The 17,362-nt window shown below is 35.0% G+C and overlaps 2 protein-coding genes across 8 annotated transcripts in view; one reads left to right on the top strand and one right to left on the bottom strand.

Moving 5' to 3' along the window:
- LRBA (LPS responsive beige-like anchor protein) overlaps positions 1–17,362 on the bottom strand; it is a 732,259-nt gene that overhangs the window by 107,027 nt on the left and 607,870 nt on the right. The window lies entirely within an intron of this gene.
- On the top strand, positions 16,597–16,964 carry LOC129516875 (40S ribosomal protein S20-like). Its single transcript, XM_055336407.1, has one exon. It carries the CDS (start codon positions 16,605–16,607, stop codon positions 16,962–16,964), a length of 360 nt encoding a protein of 119 aa, XP_055192382.1. The 5' UTR covers positions 16,597–16,604.

Here is a 17,362-nt window from a genome sequence, read left to right as displayed (position 1 = left end):
GGATCGAGTTCCACGTCGGGCTCCCTGCATGGAGCCTGCCTCGCCCTCTGCCTGTGTCTCTGCCTCTCTCTCTCTCTCTCTCTCTTTCTCTATATGAATGAATGAATGAATAAATAAATATTTTTAAAAAATAAATAAAATTACATTTACTAATTTACTAAAGGAAAGATTACTTTAAACAAATTTTTTCAGTCAATTTTCTAAGAGTAACCTAAAAAGTCTTTTTTCAAGGGCATGAAGCACTTAGATAATTTATAGAAGTTTGTCATGCAGGTATCATAAAATCCTTGTGTGACAGAAGTATTCCAAGGCACTATATATGAAAAAATGGTATATGAAAAACTGAGAGCACCATTGTTGTATTCTCAGCACAGAAGCCTAACAAAATGGAAGTAGCAGTTAACCTCCTGATGGTAGAAATTTTAAAAATGGGCTTAAATTAGAGCAAGGTACTCTCAAAAAGAATTTCTAAATGCTGAAAGTGTCAGTACCCACCCATCAGTTGCAGAGATGGTGGAAAAAGGGTACGTGTGGCATTACAGCCTGGCAGGGGTCACATGTGCAGCTTTAAAAGGTTTATTCAATTCACTATAATAAGGTATCTTTTGATTATTATTTCTTTAACATGAACATTAGGGAAACAGTGATGCACTTTTTACATCTATAAGAGTCCGTGAAACACTGTCTGTAAAACCTTTTCTAAAGAGCTGTAGACTCAGAATTTTTATTTTGGAATGTAATAAGCAGATGTCCCTCTCCTTTCTTGCTCCTTCCTTTCCCCTGGCCTCAGCAAAGAAACAGAGTGGTTGGCACTCCTACCTACGGTTCTGAAAAGGTAAGGAACGTCTTATGGGTTGATGCTTCCTTGAAATGTAAACCCAACATTAAACCTTAAATACATTTACGGTTTTATGACAAGAAAGACTTTTTGTACTTTTATAATGAGGACTTAGTTGGAGATTAAAACAATATATATTTTGGTTAAATAGGGTTACAGAAAAATAATACAAATCGGTTAGATTTATTTATTTATTTATTTAATTTATTGTTAGATTTATAAAACACAAATTTTACCTAAAGTTTATTTATTTTTCTACAGGAAAGCATTAAAACAAAGGGGAATGAGGGTAGGAAGAAGATATGGGCTTTAAGTGACTTATTCAGGTCTATTACTCTCCATATGAATTTTTCATGTTTCTATTTTGCAGGTATTTAGAACTGTCCTGCAGACTTGTTAGCAGTTAATGACTAAGGCCTGCAGAACACTGTTATTCTTGATTCTAAAATTAATTGTATTATCTTTATTTTCTAATCTTTGGGTCACAAGTCTTAGATGATAAATTTATTTTTTTAGATTATAAATTTCTAAAGATGTTTATAAGCCATTACTTGAAAAATAAAAAGCTAATATTCATAGAATAGTCAGAAAGGAGTTATTTTGAAAGATAAATCAAATTGCATATTTAAATCATTTTAGGCAAAAAAATATTATCTAAGTGGATTTTCTTTTCCTTGTAAAATATTTGCTGGGAATACTTTTTATCTTTTTCCATATACTGATTTGAACAAGTAGACCTATGTAAATACAGAATCTGCAACTCTGCATACAAATGAAAACAAAAGGCCCATGAACTTATATTACAGAACCTGCAGTATAGTCATACAGTGGCAAGCAGACAAAGATATTAAACAAAACAAAACAAAAACACCTTTTTTTGAGGTGAATGAGTTAAAATGTTGGGCAAACTTTTAAAATGTTTAATATTAACTACTGTTTTATTTTCTACTGCAAATATTTGCCTCTGTGGCATCTACTATATACTAAAAAAAGAAAGAAAAAAATAATCAGGAATAGTAAGAAGAGTAAAAGAAAAATAAAAGGGGAGACAAGGAAATGGATAAGGAAGAAAAAGAGAAAAGGAAGATTGAGAGAGCAAAGAGCTTGGAAGAGGAGGCAAATTGGCTTAGTCAAGGTCTCTTGGGACAATGTGCTGAGTTACCAGACCAGAAATGAGGGGTTGAAAGCTACTACTGATAACCGGTGGAGGCTGAAAGTGCTACTTAAGTGCTTGGTGTCTGTGGAAAAAAAGAGGGAGGAGAGGTTTGAGACTGAGGATGCCAAGTGCATTCTCAGCCAGCAGAGTAAAAAGGAAGCATTAACAGCAGCCTCAGGGGAAGCTAAACATTCTATCCCACGAGCCAGAGGGTAAATGTGGCAATAGCTGTGAGTAGCAGCTGGATAGAGGGATAAAGAAATAAAGAAGCCACAGGAAAATTGGCAGCTATAGACATATAATGCAGACTAGGCCTTGTCTTAATATTTGGATGAACAAACTGCCTGGAAAGAACATTGCCATCTTTCTCCTGCCAATGGGTTACTAAACAACTAGGATGCAATGACTTCAAATTTAGTTTGCCAAACTATGCTAAGTATTGATGCAACTTTGTAGAACAGTAGCTCTGCTGAAAAGATAATAACTAAGATACTCAGCTTTCTAATAATCAAAATCAGAATTCTCCTTAACTATCCAAGTAGTGCTCTAAAATATTTAAAATGAAGAAAAAATACTTAAAATACCCATTTCTAACACATCAATATTTTCTAAATTTTATTTCCTAGAGCATAGTTTAACAAAATGAAAAAGCATATATATCAATATTCCCTCTGCTATATTAGTGACCCCATGATATTCAAGAGAAATAGAAAATTGGAAACATGAATTGTTTTTAAAGGAATCTATGAAATAATATTCTCTCTTGTTACTTTCATTCATACTTTGCCAATGAAAAAAAGGTTCAAAGTACTGTCAGAAGACAATCTACATTACCTTTGCTTTGTTTTAGAATGTAAGGTAAAATATCATAGAATTTTGTTTTATATAAGTATCTGCTCAATATTATCAGAGCAATATCCAAAGACAAGATTTACCAAACACAATTTTTCAAATTACTAGGCTTGATATATTGGATAAACTATAATTTGTATGCAAAATTCCCTTGGCCTGAGTAAGTCAATCTTCTCTTTTCTTTAGGATTAAGCTAATTGAAGATTGGTGCTAATGAAAAAGGTAAGATCCCAGCCCTAGAAGAATTTTACGTTTAAGGACATCAAACAGAAAAGCAAGAAACATCTATTAAGTTGCAGGAATTCCTATAGAATTCCTAAATTCTATAGCAATTCAAGGAAGGGGAGAAGCTGTAGTAGAGAAAAAGTTCCTCGAGGAATTAAAATTTAAGATAGTCCCTAAAGCATATATGAAATTTGGGTAAAAAGTATCTGGCAGGCAAAGATGAACATAATGTTAATACAAGAAGTAGAAGTAATAAAGCAAATATATTATGTAGAGTTACCATTGGAAAATTAGATTTGACAGCAATTGCAACTAGCAGTACAAGTAGAAAGCACAGAAGCTAACGAGAACCATGATACTCAAGAATAGGAAGTCTGGGGATGTCTTAGTGTACTCAGGCTGTCTTAACAAACTACCATAGACTGAATGGCTTGAACAATAGAAATTTATTTTCTCAAAGTTCTGGAGGCTGAAAACTCCAAGATTGAGGTTTTGGCAGGGTTCAGTTTCTTTTTTCTTTTTTTTAAAGATTTATTTATTTATTTATTCATGAGACACACACACACACACACACACACACACACACAGAAAGAGAGAGAGAGAGAGAGGAAGAGACACAGGCAGAGGAAGAAATAGGCTCTATGCAGGGAGCTCAACGTGGGACTCGATCCCAGGTCTCCAGGATCAGAACCTGGGCCAAAGGTGGTGCTAAACCACTGAGCCACCCAGGCTGCCCCAGGTTTAAGTTTCTGATGAGAGCTCTCATCCTCACTTTCAGACTTGCAGACTGTGTCCTCACATGACAGAGAGAGTGATCTCTGGTGTCTTCCTCTTGTAGAAGGCCACCAGTTTTGCTTTGTCTTGTTTTTTAAATTTAAGTATAAATGACATACAGTGTTAATTTCAGGTGTACAACACAGTGATTCCATATTTATGTACATTATGAAATATTCAACACAGTAAGTCCAGTTACTGTCACTATACAAAGTTATAACAATATTATTGACAATATTCCTTAAGCTGTACTTTACATCTCCACAACTTACTCATTTTATTTTATTTTTTAAAAGATTTTATTTATTTATTCATGAAAGACACAGAGAGAGAGGCAGAGACACAGGCAGAGGGAGAAGCAGGCTCCACGCAGGGAGCCTGACGTGGGACTCGATCCCAGGACTTCAGGATCATGCCCTGGGCTGAAGGCAGGGGCTAAACCGCTGAGCCTCTCAGGGATCCCACAACTTACTCTTTTTTAACACTAAAGTTTGTACCTCATAATCCCCTTCACCTATTTTTCCTATCCCCCTATACCCATTCCCTCTGGAAACTACCAGTTTTTTCTCTGTATTTAAAATCAGTCTATTTTGTTTTGTTTGTTTCGTTTTTTAGATTCCACATATAAGAGAAATCACATGGTATTCCTCTTTCTCTGTCTTACTGCACTCAATGTAATATCCTCTAGGTCCATCTATGTTGTCACAAATGGTAAGATTTCATTCTTTTTATGGCTGAGTAATATTCTACTGTATATACATATCATACCTTCTTTTATCTGCTTATCCATCAATGGGAATTTATCTCCTTCCATAACATGACTGTTGTAAAAGATGCCAGCACTACTGGATAGAGGTTTTACCCTTATGACCTCATTTAAACTTAATTACTTCCTTAGATGCCCTATATGTCCGGTAGAGTGACATGGGAAATAGGGCTACAACATATTAGTTTTATAGGGACACAATACAGTCCATAGCAAAGAGTAAAACTAAAAGTTTCACAACAAATGATACAATTTTTAAAAAGGCTTAAGTAAGGTTACATACAATAAAGTGTTTAAACTGGTTCATGGATATCACAATAGAAAAGTAAACTCAAGAAGGTAGGAACTTACCTACTTACTAACTTTAATCACTCACTCACTCAATCAATCAATGTAGACTCCGCACCCAGTGTGAAAGCCCAATAAGGGGCTTGAATTCAGAACCCTGAGATCAAGACCAGAGCTGAGATCAAAAGTCAGATACTTAACTACCTGAGCCACCCAGGCACCCCAGAGACTTTATTTTTAACCACTGTATCTCAACAGCTTCACCACATATACTGTAACTACTAGCCAATTATAGCTATTTAAATTTAAGGCAGTTAAAATGTAAAATTCAGTTCCTCAGTAATATTAGTGATATTTCAAGTGCTCAATAGCCATATATGGCTAGTGGTTACCATAAAGGATAATACATATTTCCATCATTACAGAAACTTTTGGTCATCAACACTATTCTAGAGCCTAGATAGGTATGTGACCTGTTAATTGTTGGATGAATAAAGAATATAAAGAACTGTTAGCACACATGGTTTAAGACGATCAATATTACATGCAAAAAATGAACAGTATCTTCAATTTATACTTTTGTAAAAGATCCAAAAGAATCACTTGCAACATTGCTAGGAACATTTACATTAAGAAGTATTTCTGCAGGAGATTAATGCTCAGAATTTTGCCTGCTTATGACCTGAATCAAGAGTGTTTGGGTGGTACAGTCGGTTAAGCCTCTGACTCTTGATTTCAGCTCAGATCGTGATCTCAGGGTTGTGGGATCAAGTCCTGCGTCGGGCTCCCTGCTCAATGTAGAGTCTGCTTGAGACTCTCCCTCTCCCTCTGCAACCCATGTCCCCTGCCACCTCTCTCTAAAATAAATAAATCAATCTTTAAAAACAGGAGAATGAGAAGACTCTAAAGCCAGAGATGTGTCTAGTATCTCACCCTCAGGTACCACTGGTCTTATTTCAGCCATTGTAAGTGGCAAGATCAATAATGAATAAATTCACCAGGAAGTTCATATGGTACATATTGTCAGTGTTGTTAGCAATGAATGTGGGACTGTAATCTGTTGTGAGAATACTAGGATCTGGATTTCTATTTTTTTTTAAAGATTGTATTTATTTATTTGACAGAGAAAGCACAAGCAGCGGGAGCAGCTGGCAGAGGGAGAGTGAGGGGCAGACTCCATGCTGAGCAGGAAGCCTGACACAGGGCTCAGTCCCAGGACCCTGGGATCATGACCTGAGCTGACTGAGCCACCCAGGTGAACTCCTCTATTTCTGTTTAGATTATTTATTTATTTTTTGCTCATGAATGAGGATGAATAGAATACCTGCAACTAATGTTTTATTTATTTAGAAATGAGTCGCTAATTTTTTCAAGCACTTGAAATCACAATTTCAGTGCAATCACAGGGCATTCTGGTTGGTAATTCTACTTTTATACTTTGATACTTCAATCTCTGTCATTATAATGAGATATTTTATCATATAAATTAAATATAGGAGGCTTCCTTCTATAAGGGTTTAAGATTTTTCTGCGACTTTCACACATAAAGAACCTATTTTCTTGCTAAGTCCAAAACCCAAGGATATACCTTTCTTGAACTTGCGTAAGCCATCCATTTTCTTGATAAATGTAGAGAAACTTCAGAGTGTGCTTTCCCTGGACTTATACTTTGGCTATCTTTCCTGAGAATTGAAAATAGTTAATAAGTAATCTCTTGAATAATGTTTCCCATACTTCAGAACATCTTTTCTGAGAACAGAATGGTAAGCGAATCTTACTGGACCATCTGCCCACACCATATTCTGTCACTTTGCCACAACACGTTTTTTTCCTTGCTGACCTACTTTTCCTACTTCCTGATAAATGCCAGAAGTATAGAGCAAGCTCACTTTGGAGGAAACCTTTACTGCTGTGAGTAAAGCTTTCTTGCCTGTTTTTTTGCTGTTCTTACTCTAGAACTCTCGACCTTCCCTAGCTCCCACAAATAGTTCTTGTTCCATAGGCAACTGGGAATATAAAACAGACAAAAATTTCCTCCTCAAGGGATTCAAGTTAATCCCCTTAATTCTTCTTTCTACCACTGTGTGATCCTTTCTTCTTCCTATTAATGCCTTTTTTTCAGGTAGTATCAAGAAAGAAAAGGATGACAAGGACAGTTTTAATAAAATAAGGTGATAGTAATGAAGTCAAGTAAACTGCTCCATTAGAACTCCCAAGTACAAAACCAGAAATTTTCTCCTGGCATATTCTATAATATCAATTTCCTGATTTACTATAGTACAGACAACCAAATCTTTCCCACTAATCCATTTTATCTTTTTTACTTTTAGCAACAGACCCATCCTGCTTTGCAATTTAGGGAACTGAACTTGATATTACACACCCCAAACTCCCATGCTGCTAACAGCAAATATGAGACTAAATTTTAGAAATTGGGATGTGAGCAGAAGTGATGCACCCAACTTCCTAGTCACATCCTTTAAAAGAGAAGCTGCTTGTCTCTTTCCAAAGGGCTAGAATGTGAATATGAAAGCTGACTGCAAAAGAAGAATAAACCCAAGGCAATGGAAGAACAAGGCAGAAGGAACTGGGAACATCATAGATTACATTTTTCCTAATTCCATGGATTGCCTACCAGCTCAGACTTTATCTTGGAAAGAAATTTTCCATCTCCATTTAAACAACTACTTTTTGGTCTATATGAAAACTGTAAATCATAAAATCAGCAGTAAAAATAGTTATATTTAGAAAAACAGGATATGTATATATAGTCTAAAAAGGCAATATGATCAGATGAAAGCTCTAAGAGATCAACTATACTCAAACATGAAATGTATTTCTTAGAGACAGAAAATCCTTCAATACCCAGCTCAAATGTCTTTTAAATATTTTCATTCCCTGAACAAAGTTAGTTGCTCTGTCACCTATGCTCCAATTTATCACATTCTGTACCAGTTATTTCCATTACTAAAGGGTAAATTCCCTTTATGGCAGAGTTCCATAATATTCTTCCTTGTATCTTTCCAGAATTGGCAAGGTACCAATAAATATTTGCTGAACGAAACACTGGACTTTGAGAAGCAATGAAAGAAATGTGCTGAGAAAATATTTTTTAAATGCTTTTCTCTACTTGCAAGTCATACATTATAATAATATATTTCTTCTCCAACTCTACAACTCTAGACTATGAATTCATAATTTATTTCTTTTATGGGATCATCAATCTCAAGTTATCCATAACCACTAATTTTTGGAGTTGAAATGCAGATTCTATCAACCAGTGCTAGATTATAAACATTTAATGCATGAATTGCAGACACTTTTATGTAAAGAATAGGCTGAAGACATTTTCACGGGAGTAATAAATAACTTCAGATGTCCTTGTAAGAAACTCAGACATGGTGGTGACCCATTAATTTTCTCTACTGAATGCATTTTCACGTCAAAAAAGTGTTACCCATCATTATTTTGTGTTACCACAGTAAAGAAGATTTAATCTTCTTTTACATCACAATTCCCTTGTGTCAGTGGCCACGTGATCATTCAGTATCACACCTATTCTAAATCTGTCATAATGCTTAAAACCTACTGCCCTTATTTAATATCCATTATCTATTTGCTGTCAAGAGAGGTTAAGTAACTTAACCATGGTTACAAGTTAGCTAATACTGAACATCTGGGACAACATTCCTAATATTCTGAGTATATATGCATCATACTTGTCCATGCATGTATCACACAATTTTACAAAATTATTGAGGTAGTCGATATGTAAGTGCAAAACACATGACCAAACCTATTACACATGTGACTTAAATTCACCTGAATTAGAACTGTAGGTGTGTCCATGGAATATTTCCTGGAATCTTATTAAGTTTATGCTATTATTTACAGATAATGAGAAAGACGAAAAGCTAGGCTAATAGCAGTAGGTATAATACGTAGCAGAATAAAGAAAGTTGTAAGAGAAATACAAAGTACACCTGAGATTTCACAGAAGAAAAAAAGGACTTTGTAGTTCTGGCTATTATATTTATAGAATTGACTGCTGAACAACGTGGGGGTTAGAGGCATTAACCACTTCTCCCAGTCAAAAATCCATACATAATTTTTAACTCTCCTAAAACTTAACTGCTAATAGCCTACTATTGATGGGAAGCCTTACCAATAACATAAACAGCTAATTAATACATATTTTGTATGTTATATACATTATATACAATATTTTTACAATAAAATAAGCTAGAGAAAAGAAAATGTTATTAAGAAAACCATAAGGAGGGATGCCTGGGTGGCTCATGAGTTAAGCATCTGCCTCTGGCTCAGGGCATGATCCTGGGGTCAGGGAATGGAGTCCCACATTGGGCTCCCTGCTTCTCCCTCTGCCTATGTCTCTGCCTCTCTTTCTCTCTCACGAATAAATAAATAAAATCTTAAAAAAATAAGGAAAAATCATTTAGAGTACTGTAAAAAAAAGTTCATGTATAAATAGACCCATAAACAGCTAATTAATACATATTTTGTATGTTATATACATTATATACAATATTTTTACAATAAAATAAGCTAGAGAAAAGAAAATGTTATTAAGAAAACCATAAGGAGGGATGCCTGGGTGGCTCATGAGTTAAGCATCTGCCTCTGGCTCAGGGCATGATCCTGGGGTCAGGGAATGGAGTCCCACATTGGGCTCCCTGCTTCTCCCTCTGCCTATGTCTCTGCCTCTCTTTCTCTCTCACGAATAAATAAATAAAATCTTAAAAAAATAAGGAAAAATCATTTAGAGTACTGTAAAAAAAAGTTCATGTATAAATAGACCCATGCAGTTGTCAACCATATATCAGAAGCACTAAGTAACATTTAAATTTGCTTTGTTTGGGTCTTGGGGATGTAATAAAGATCAACAAGAAGAAGTTAGAGGGAACAGATTTCACTCACTGTAACATAATGTAAAAAAAAAAATAGAATGTCAGAGACAAAATTTACTGTGACAATATACTACAGGCATAATTTCTATGTGTAACTGAGTTCTCAGTGGTGAAATTGGTGGGGGGTGGTTCTAAAAGGAATCCCACTACAGTCATGATTTCAATGCAAGAGAATAATATGGTTGTACTACACGTTTAGAAGATAGACCCTACAGCAGTATATTAAATATATCTAAAGAGGCAGTGAGACTAGAAAGCAGCTTATTGGATAGTCCAAATAAGAGATAAGAAAGGCTAGTGTGGCAAAAATAAGCCAGAAGAGTCAGGAAAAGATGGTCTAATTACCTCAATCAATTACATGTTAATATTATCTATTACTGTACTTGCAAGATAAAACAGGAATTTAAAAGTTACTTAATAGAACTATCATTTACCCTACTATTATCATTTATCCCACTATATTCTGAAATCCGTATTAAAAATATCTCAACTATAATATATTCAAAATTGAATTTATCTTTCTTAAAAAGTATATTTCATCCTCTTCCTATAATACATATTTCAGTTGTTAGTAAGACAATTCACCCAGTAATCTCAGTTTAAAATCTCAAGGTCATCTTCAACTTCTATTATGACCCAGATATCTAGAATGTCTTCTCTATCCCCTCTGCCATTGTTTTAACTACTGTTCTTGTTCATCTTTTGCTCAGTTCCCTATAATAGCTTCCTGAATTTCCTGTCTCCTCTTTCCTAACTCTAGCCCAAAGTTCACATTTCCATTATCCTTATCAATAAATTAAATATAATCATGTCCCTTCTGTGTCTTCCTAGTGATTCCCGGCTGTCTATAAGATGAGGTACCAACTCCTTAGTAAGGTATAAAAGCTTCTTCATAAATGTGGCCTCCACCTACTTCTCAAGACTTATCATTGGCTTTTCTTGCCCAAGAAACCTATGCTACAGCCATGTAGAAAATCGCATTATTTCCTATTTCATACACTTTCCAGACTATAAGCTTATTCATTCATTTCATATGGCAATTGTTAGTGCCTAGACAAGGGACATTTTAAATCAATCTCTATTTAGGAAATAAACCAATGACCTTTGTATTCTATTGGTAGTTGATTCTCTAGAATGATTTAAAAAAATGTTTCCCTCATCTTATCCTTATAGACCACTAAACTTCTTTCTAATGTATAACTCTGTTACCATTTTCCAAACACAATGTTAATATATTGTTATATTAATATTGTTTTATTGTTATATTTTTGTTATTAAAAATAAGAGATAGTCCCTAAAGAAAATTTAGAAGAGAAAAAAATACCATTTCAGATGATTTCTGAAATGGTATGCTTTGATTCTCTTATCTTTTTGTGTATCTAGCATGTAGAATGTATTCTCTTTATCTTTCTGCTTTGTAGTTATCCTGAGGCTTATATAAAACATCTTACTAATAAGATGGGCAGGCCAGGTAGCTCAGTGGTTTAGCACCGCCTTCAGTCCAGGGCCTGATCCTGGAGACCTGGGATCGACCCAGGTCTCACCCCAGCATCAACTATTAAGGTGTTGGTATATGCCCTTATATTTTTATTATGTTTAGATACTATACACATAACCACAATTTTATTAAAAATTTTTTAGATTAAAAAAATTTTTAGATTAAAATACAACTGACAAAACTGTATATTTTTAAAGTGCATACTGTGAAGATTTCACATAGGTGTACTTTGTGAAATAATTACAAGAATCAGGTTAATTAACATATCTATCAGCTAACATAGTTTTACCTTTTTCTTTTTTAGTGTATATGGTAAAGTGCTTAAGTTCTACTCTTTTAGCAAATTTCACATGCATAACACTGCATTACTAATTATAGTATTAAATAACTATTGGTTTCATTTACATGATGTACGTTAGATCCCCAGGGCTTATTCATCTTGTAACTAAAGCTCTATACCTTTTTGACTAGCAGATGCTATTTCCTCCACCCTAGAGACTTGGTAACCACCATTTTACTCTGTTTCTATGAATGAATTTGGCATCTTTTTTTTAATTGACTCCATATGTAAATTAGATCATACAGTATTTGTCTTCCTCTGTCTGCCTAATTTAACCTAGCATAATGTTCTCTAGGTTCATCCATGTTGTTGCAAATGGCAGGATTTCATTCTTATTCATGGGTAAAAAATATTCCACTGTATACACACCATCTTCTTTATTCCTGGCCAACACTTGCTATATGGTCTTTTTGAAAAAACCATCCTAACAGGTACACATTATAGTTTTGATTTGCACTCCCCTGATGATTAGTGATGCTGAATACCTTTTTGTGTATACCAGTGGGCCATTTGTATGTCTTTGGAAAAATGACTATTCAAATATTTTGCTTATTTTTAATTGAGGTCTTTTCTTTCTTTCTTTTTTTTTTGCTATTGAGGTGCATAAGTTTCTTATATAATATGGGTACTAATCTTATTGTATATAAAGTTCGAAAGTATTTTCTCCCATTCCATAGCTTGCCTTTATATTTTGTTGACTGTTTACTGGGCAGAAGCTTTTTAGTTTGATGTACTCTCATTTGTTTATTTTTGCTTTTGAGTCATATAAAAAAAAATTATTGCCAGGGCAGCCCAGGTGGCTCAGCAGTGTAGCACCGCCTTCAGCCCAGGGCATGATCCTGGAGACCAGGGATTGAGTCCCATGTCGGGCTCCCTGCATGGAGCCTGCTTCTACCTCTGCCTGTATCTCTGCCTCTCTCTCTCTCCTGTTTCTCATGAATAAAAAAATCTTTTAAAAAAATTATTGCCAATATCAATGTCAGAGAGTTTGTGTTATCTTCTACAAGTTTTACAGTTCTAGTTCTTATTTACACCTTTAATCCATTTCAAATTGATTTTTGTGAGTAATGTAAGACTTTCATTCCTTTGCATGTGGTTATCCAGTTTCCCAACACCATTTATTGAATAGACTATCCTCCCCCCACTGTGTATTCCTGGCACTCCTGCCAAAGATCAGTTGACTATATATGCACAGGTTTGTATCTGGGATAGCTCTACATCACTATTTTGAAAAATAAAGTTAGTATGGTTTCAATCTTCTTAAATTTGCCAAGACTTGTTTTCTCACCTAGCATATGATTTACTTAGAGAATGTTCTGTGTGCACTTAAGAAGAATATGTGTTCTGCCATTGTTGGATAAAACATTCTGTATTTATCTGCTACGTCCATTTGGTCTTAAGTATAATTCTAGTCCAATGTTTTAGTGCTCTTCTGTCTAGATAATCTATCCATTGTTGAAACTGAAGTGCTGAAACCACCTACTATTAATGTATTATTGTTGATTTCTCTCTTCTATATCTAAGCTATTATTAATAGGTAAAGACTTACTAATGCCATCTTTTTAATTGTTTCCTGGATGTTACATAGTTCCTTTCTTTCTCTCTTGCTGTCTTCCTCTGTGAACTGATGATTTCTGAAATGGTATGCTTTGATTCTCTTATCTTTTTGTGTCTCTAGCATGTAGAGTATAGTCTCTTTATCTTTCTGCTTTGTAGTTATCCTGAGGCTTATATAAAACATCTCACTAATAAGATTGGCAGGCTGGGTGGCTCAGCGGTTTAGCACCACCTTCAGTCCAGGGCCTGATCCTGGAGACCTGAGATCAAGTCCCACGTCAGGCTCCCTGCATGGGGCCTGCTTCTCCCTCTGCCTGTGTCTCTGCTCTCGCTCTATGTGTGTGTCTCTCATGAATAAATAAATAAAATCTTAAAAAAAAGACACAGAGAAATCTTACTACGTTAAGTCTATTTTAAATTCATAACTTTGCATAGAAAAATTCTATCCCCCTCCATTTTAGGTTTTTGATGTCAGAATTTGTATCTTTTTATATTGTGTATCCATTGACAGATTATGATAGCTAGTTATTTTTAATCCTTTTGTCTTTTAATTTTTATAATAGAGTTAAGTGATTAACACACTACTAATAATACAGTATTAGAATATTCTTTTTCTGACTATACACTTATCTTTATCAGTGTGTTTTAAATTTTCATGTTTTCATTTACAAGTTAGTATTCTTTCATTTTAGCTTGAAGAATTCCTTTCAGCATTTATTGTAAGGAAGGTCTTGTGATGAACTCAACTGAGTTTGTGCTTTCTCCCAATCCCACAAAGATAAGTCAACTTTCTGTGCATGTTCCCCCGCTGCCCTCCAAGGGCAGGCAGAGTCAACAGTTAAACTGGGGAAAGAACATATAAAATGTTCTATGTGGTATTTTTATTCCTGCAACTCTAAGTTGAAAATGATTCTCAGGACACCTGGCTAGCTCAGCTGGTTAAACATCTAACTCTTGATTTCCACTCTGGTCATGGTCTTATGGTAGTGAGATCGAACCCTGCATATCCAGCTCTAGGCACTCAGCATGAGGTCTGCTTGAGATTCTCTCTCTCCTCCCTCTGTCCTCCTCCTCCTCTCACTTTCTAAATAAGTAAGTAAGTAAATAAATAAATAAAATCTTTAAAAAAAAGATTCTCAAATAAAATGTAGAAAAAAATTTTAATGTTCAAGTAGGACATAAATATTTAAAACAAAAAATAAAATGAATAAAAAAGAAAGAGGGAAGAAGGAAGAGAGAGAGAAAATAAAATTCAGAAACTGGTTTAAGCTAAAAAAAATCTAAAATATCTCAGAAACATGAGATGTGCATTTCTATGTAAAATACAAGCACTATGACATTCAACTTAATATATTATTTAATATGAGAACAATGAGGCAAACCAAATTTGCCTTTGTTTTAAAAAAAAAGAAACCAGAATATCTACCTTTTATAGAAAGTATCCTAACATATTTGGAATATCTGTTAATATAGAGAAAACCAGCCCACCTTTTCATATTTATACAATACTCTCAAAACCACTCATTTTTTCCTAGCATTGCAAGTACTCTGATATCCAACCTAATGTTTATTTTTGAACGATCATTCTCAAATATAGAGTACAAGAATCAACCAGGTCGTAAAAAATAATCATGCTGGAAAAGCATGAAACAATCCCCATCTTCCTTTTCTTTCTTCTTTTTTTGGTAAAAGGTCACTTTCTGGCTACCATGACCAAGAAATTTGCTGGGTTACACATTTTAGCTGGAAAAAAATATGTTGGATGTATTCTACTTTTTGGCAAGTCCAACAGACATAAATACTTCAGTAACAGTCATTTATTGGGTATCACTGTGCAGAGAGTTACCCGAGAGCATCCATAAGCAGAAGAAAACCCATAGCAAACATGATGCGTCTCAGGTACACTGCAACTGTGGGTGACATGGCTCAGTGCCAGAAACAAAAGCAATGAGGGACTGAAGGCAACTTCTTCCCAGCCCTGCAGAGCACCGCAAGAAGCAATGGTGGTCATAAGAGGAATTGGGTGAGTAAGCATTTGTCTGTGAATTCAACTTCTAGTCCCATATCGTGAGCCCATTAGTCTCACTTTTTTTCTCCAACCATTATCATTAGTCCCTGGTAGAAATTAGAATTTCCAGCTGTACCTGGCAGCATGTTACTGTGATAATTTACACAAAGATTAAATTCTGTATAAAATCCGCCTTCTCTTCCACCTCCTTCTCCTTCTTCCTTCTAACCTCTGGAGAACTTAAATTGCTCTGGACAAGTACTAAGTTACCAAAGATGACACTTTGTTTATTATTTTTCCCCTGAATCAGCACATTAAGCTACTTCAAGAACTTAAAGAAATATATTAAATTGCTCACATATTTATTCATCAAATATTTGTTTAGTACTTATTCTGAACTATCCTAGTGGTTCAGTGTTAGTTGCCAAAAAAGGAGATATAAACTCCCTTCCTAACCTCAAAACAATGGGGAAAAAGATGAACTTCAAAATAAATGGTATGGGCTAATCATATGAATAAAGGTAAACTTAGATCTGTTTTTCATACCAGAAACCAAGGATCAGACACTTAAATGTGAAAAAGTGAAGCAAGTCCTGGAAGAAAGCATTTGTGAATTTCTGTGTAACCTAAGAGTGGAAAAAACTCTATTGGAGATGACAGGTATCAATCTAACATGGCCATTGCTTAATTTTTTATCATGTCTAATTGTTGATGGATATTTTGGTTATTAACTTGTACTAAACAAATATGTGAGTTATAACATATAAAGCAAAATTATTTGTCATGAGAAACTTAACTATCAAAGTAATCAGCGTGTTTCTTCTTTTTGGCTAGCTGTTTCTCTCTCAGTCAAAACTATATAGGAATCCAAATATAAGAAAAACAAATCACCATATGGGTAAATGTCACAATTTATTAACTGTACTTCCAGGGGATTCTGATACAGGTTGTTTTCCATGCACCACATTTTAAAACACATTACTGTAAATGATACAGTTTATACTTGTAACCAGGATTCTCTATATGAGAATAGAAGATATCCACTAGGCAAGGGCCTGAGTCATATGTGTATAAAATCAGATTAAGACTGAGCTACAGGGAGGCTACAGAATAATATGTAGAGGTTTTTATGAAACAGTTCAAGGAAGATAAGTTTTAAGAAAAGCTATTTGCAAGTTTTTATTTTGTTTTTTGAGGGGGGTGGTTAAGAAGGGTAAGGTTATGAGTTTTAAGATACAGTTTGGTTAAAAAAAAGTAGGGCTCTTTGAGGAAGACGCGGTTGCAGCTAGAGCAGAGCTTAGGGTGCCTCGCTCCTGCTCCTGACTCACGGCTGTTTGCTGAGGAACAAGTTGGTCAGGAAGCCGCACCACAGCCATGGCATTTAAAGACACTGGGAAGACACCCGTAGAACCAGAGGTGGTGATTCACCGAATTAGAATTACTCTAACCAGCCGCAACGTAAAATCTTTGGAAAAGGTGTGTGCTGACTTGATCAGAGGTGCAAAGGAAAAGAATCTCAAAGTGAAAGGACCAGTGTGGATGCCTACCAAGAGTCTGAGAATCACTACGAGAAAGACTCCTTGTGGTGAAGGTTCTAAGACTTGGGATCGTTTTCAGATGAGGATCCACAAGCGACTCATTGATCTGCACAGTCCTTCTGAGATTGTTAAACAGATTACCTCCATCAGTATTGAGCCTGGAGTCTTGGTTGAAGTCACCATTGCAGATGCTTAAATCAACTTTTTAATAAATTGATTATCTGTTGTTTAAAAAAAAAAAGAGTAGGCTCACATTTCAATGAAAAGGAATAGCATGTGGTAGGCACTGTGGTAAGAAAATAATGGCATAAATCTATGAGCTAGAACCTGTTCCAGAAGTGAAAAGCTACCACAACTATTACAGGTTCTTTGGCCAGGAGAAAAAGAAATCTAATCTCCCTCACATTTCCAGCTGTATCACTGAGGCTGAAGTCTGCAAGGATGAGTAATCACTATTAGACCCAAACCTTTTCAGAATTATGGAGATGGTGAATATATGTGGGGAGGAATTCTTTTAATTATTCTTACAAAATTTAAAATGTTTTTAATGTTACATTAATATTTAATGAAACATTAAAAATAATGTCAGCAGGA

The sequence above is a fragment of the Nyctereutes procyonoides genome, unplaced genomic scaffold (genome assembly GCF_905146905.1).
Source record: "Nyctereutes procyonoides isolate TBG_1078 unplaced genomic scaffold, NYPRO_anot_genome, whole genome shotgun sequence".
Lineage (NCBI taxonomy): Eukaryota > Metazoa > Chordata > Mammalia > Carnivora > Canidae > Nyctereutes > Nyctereutes procyonoides.
The sequence above is the reverse complement of the archived record's forward strand: the minus strand, read 5'-3'. Positions and strand labels throughout refer to the sequence as shown.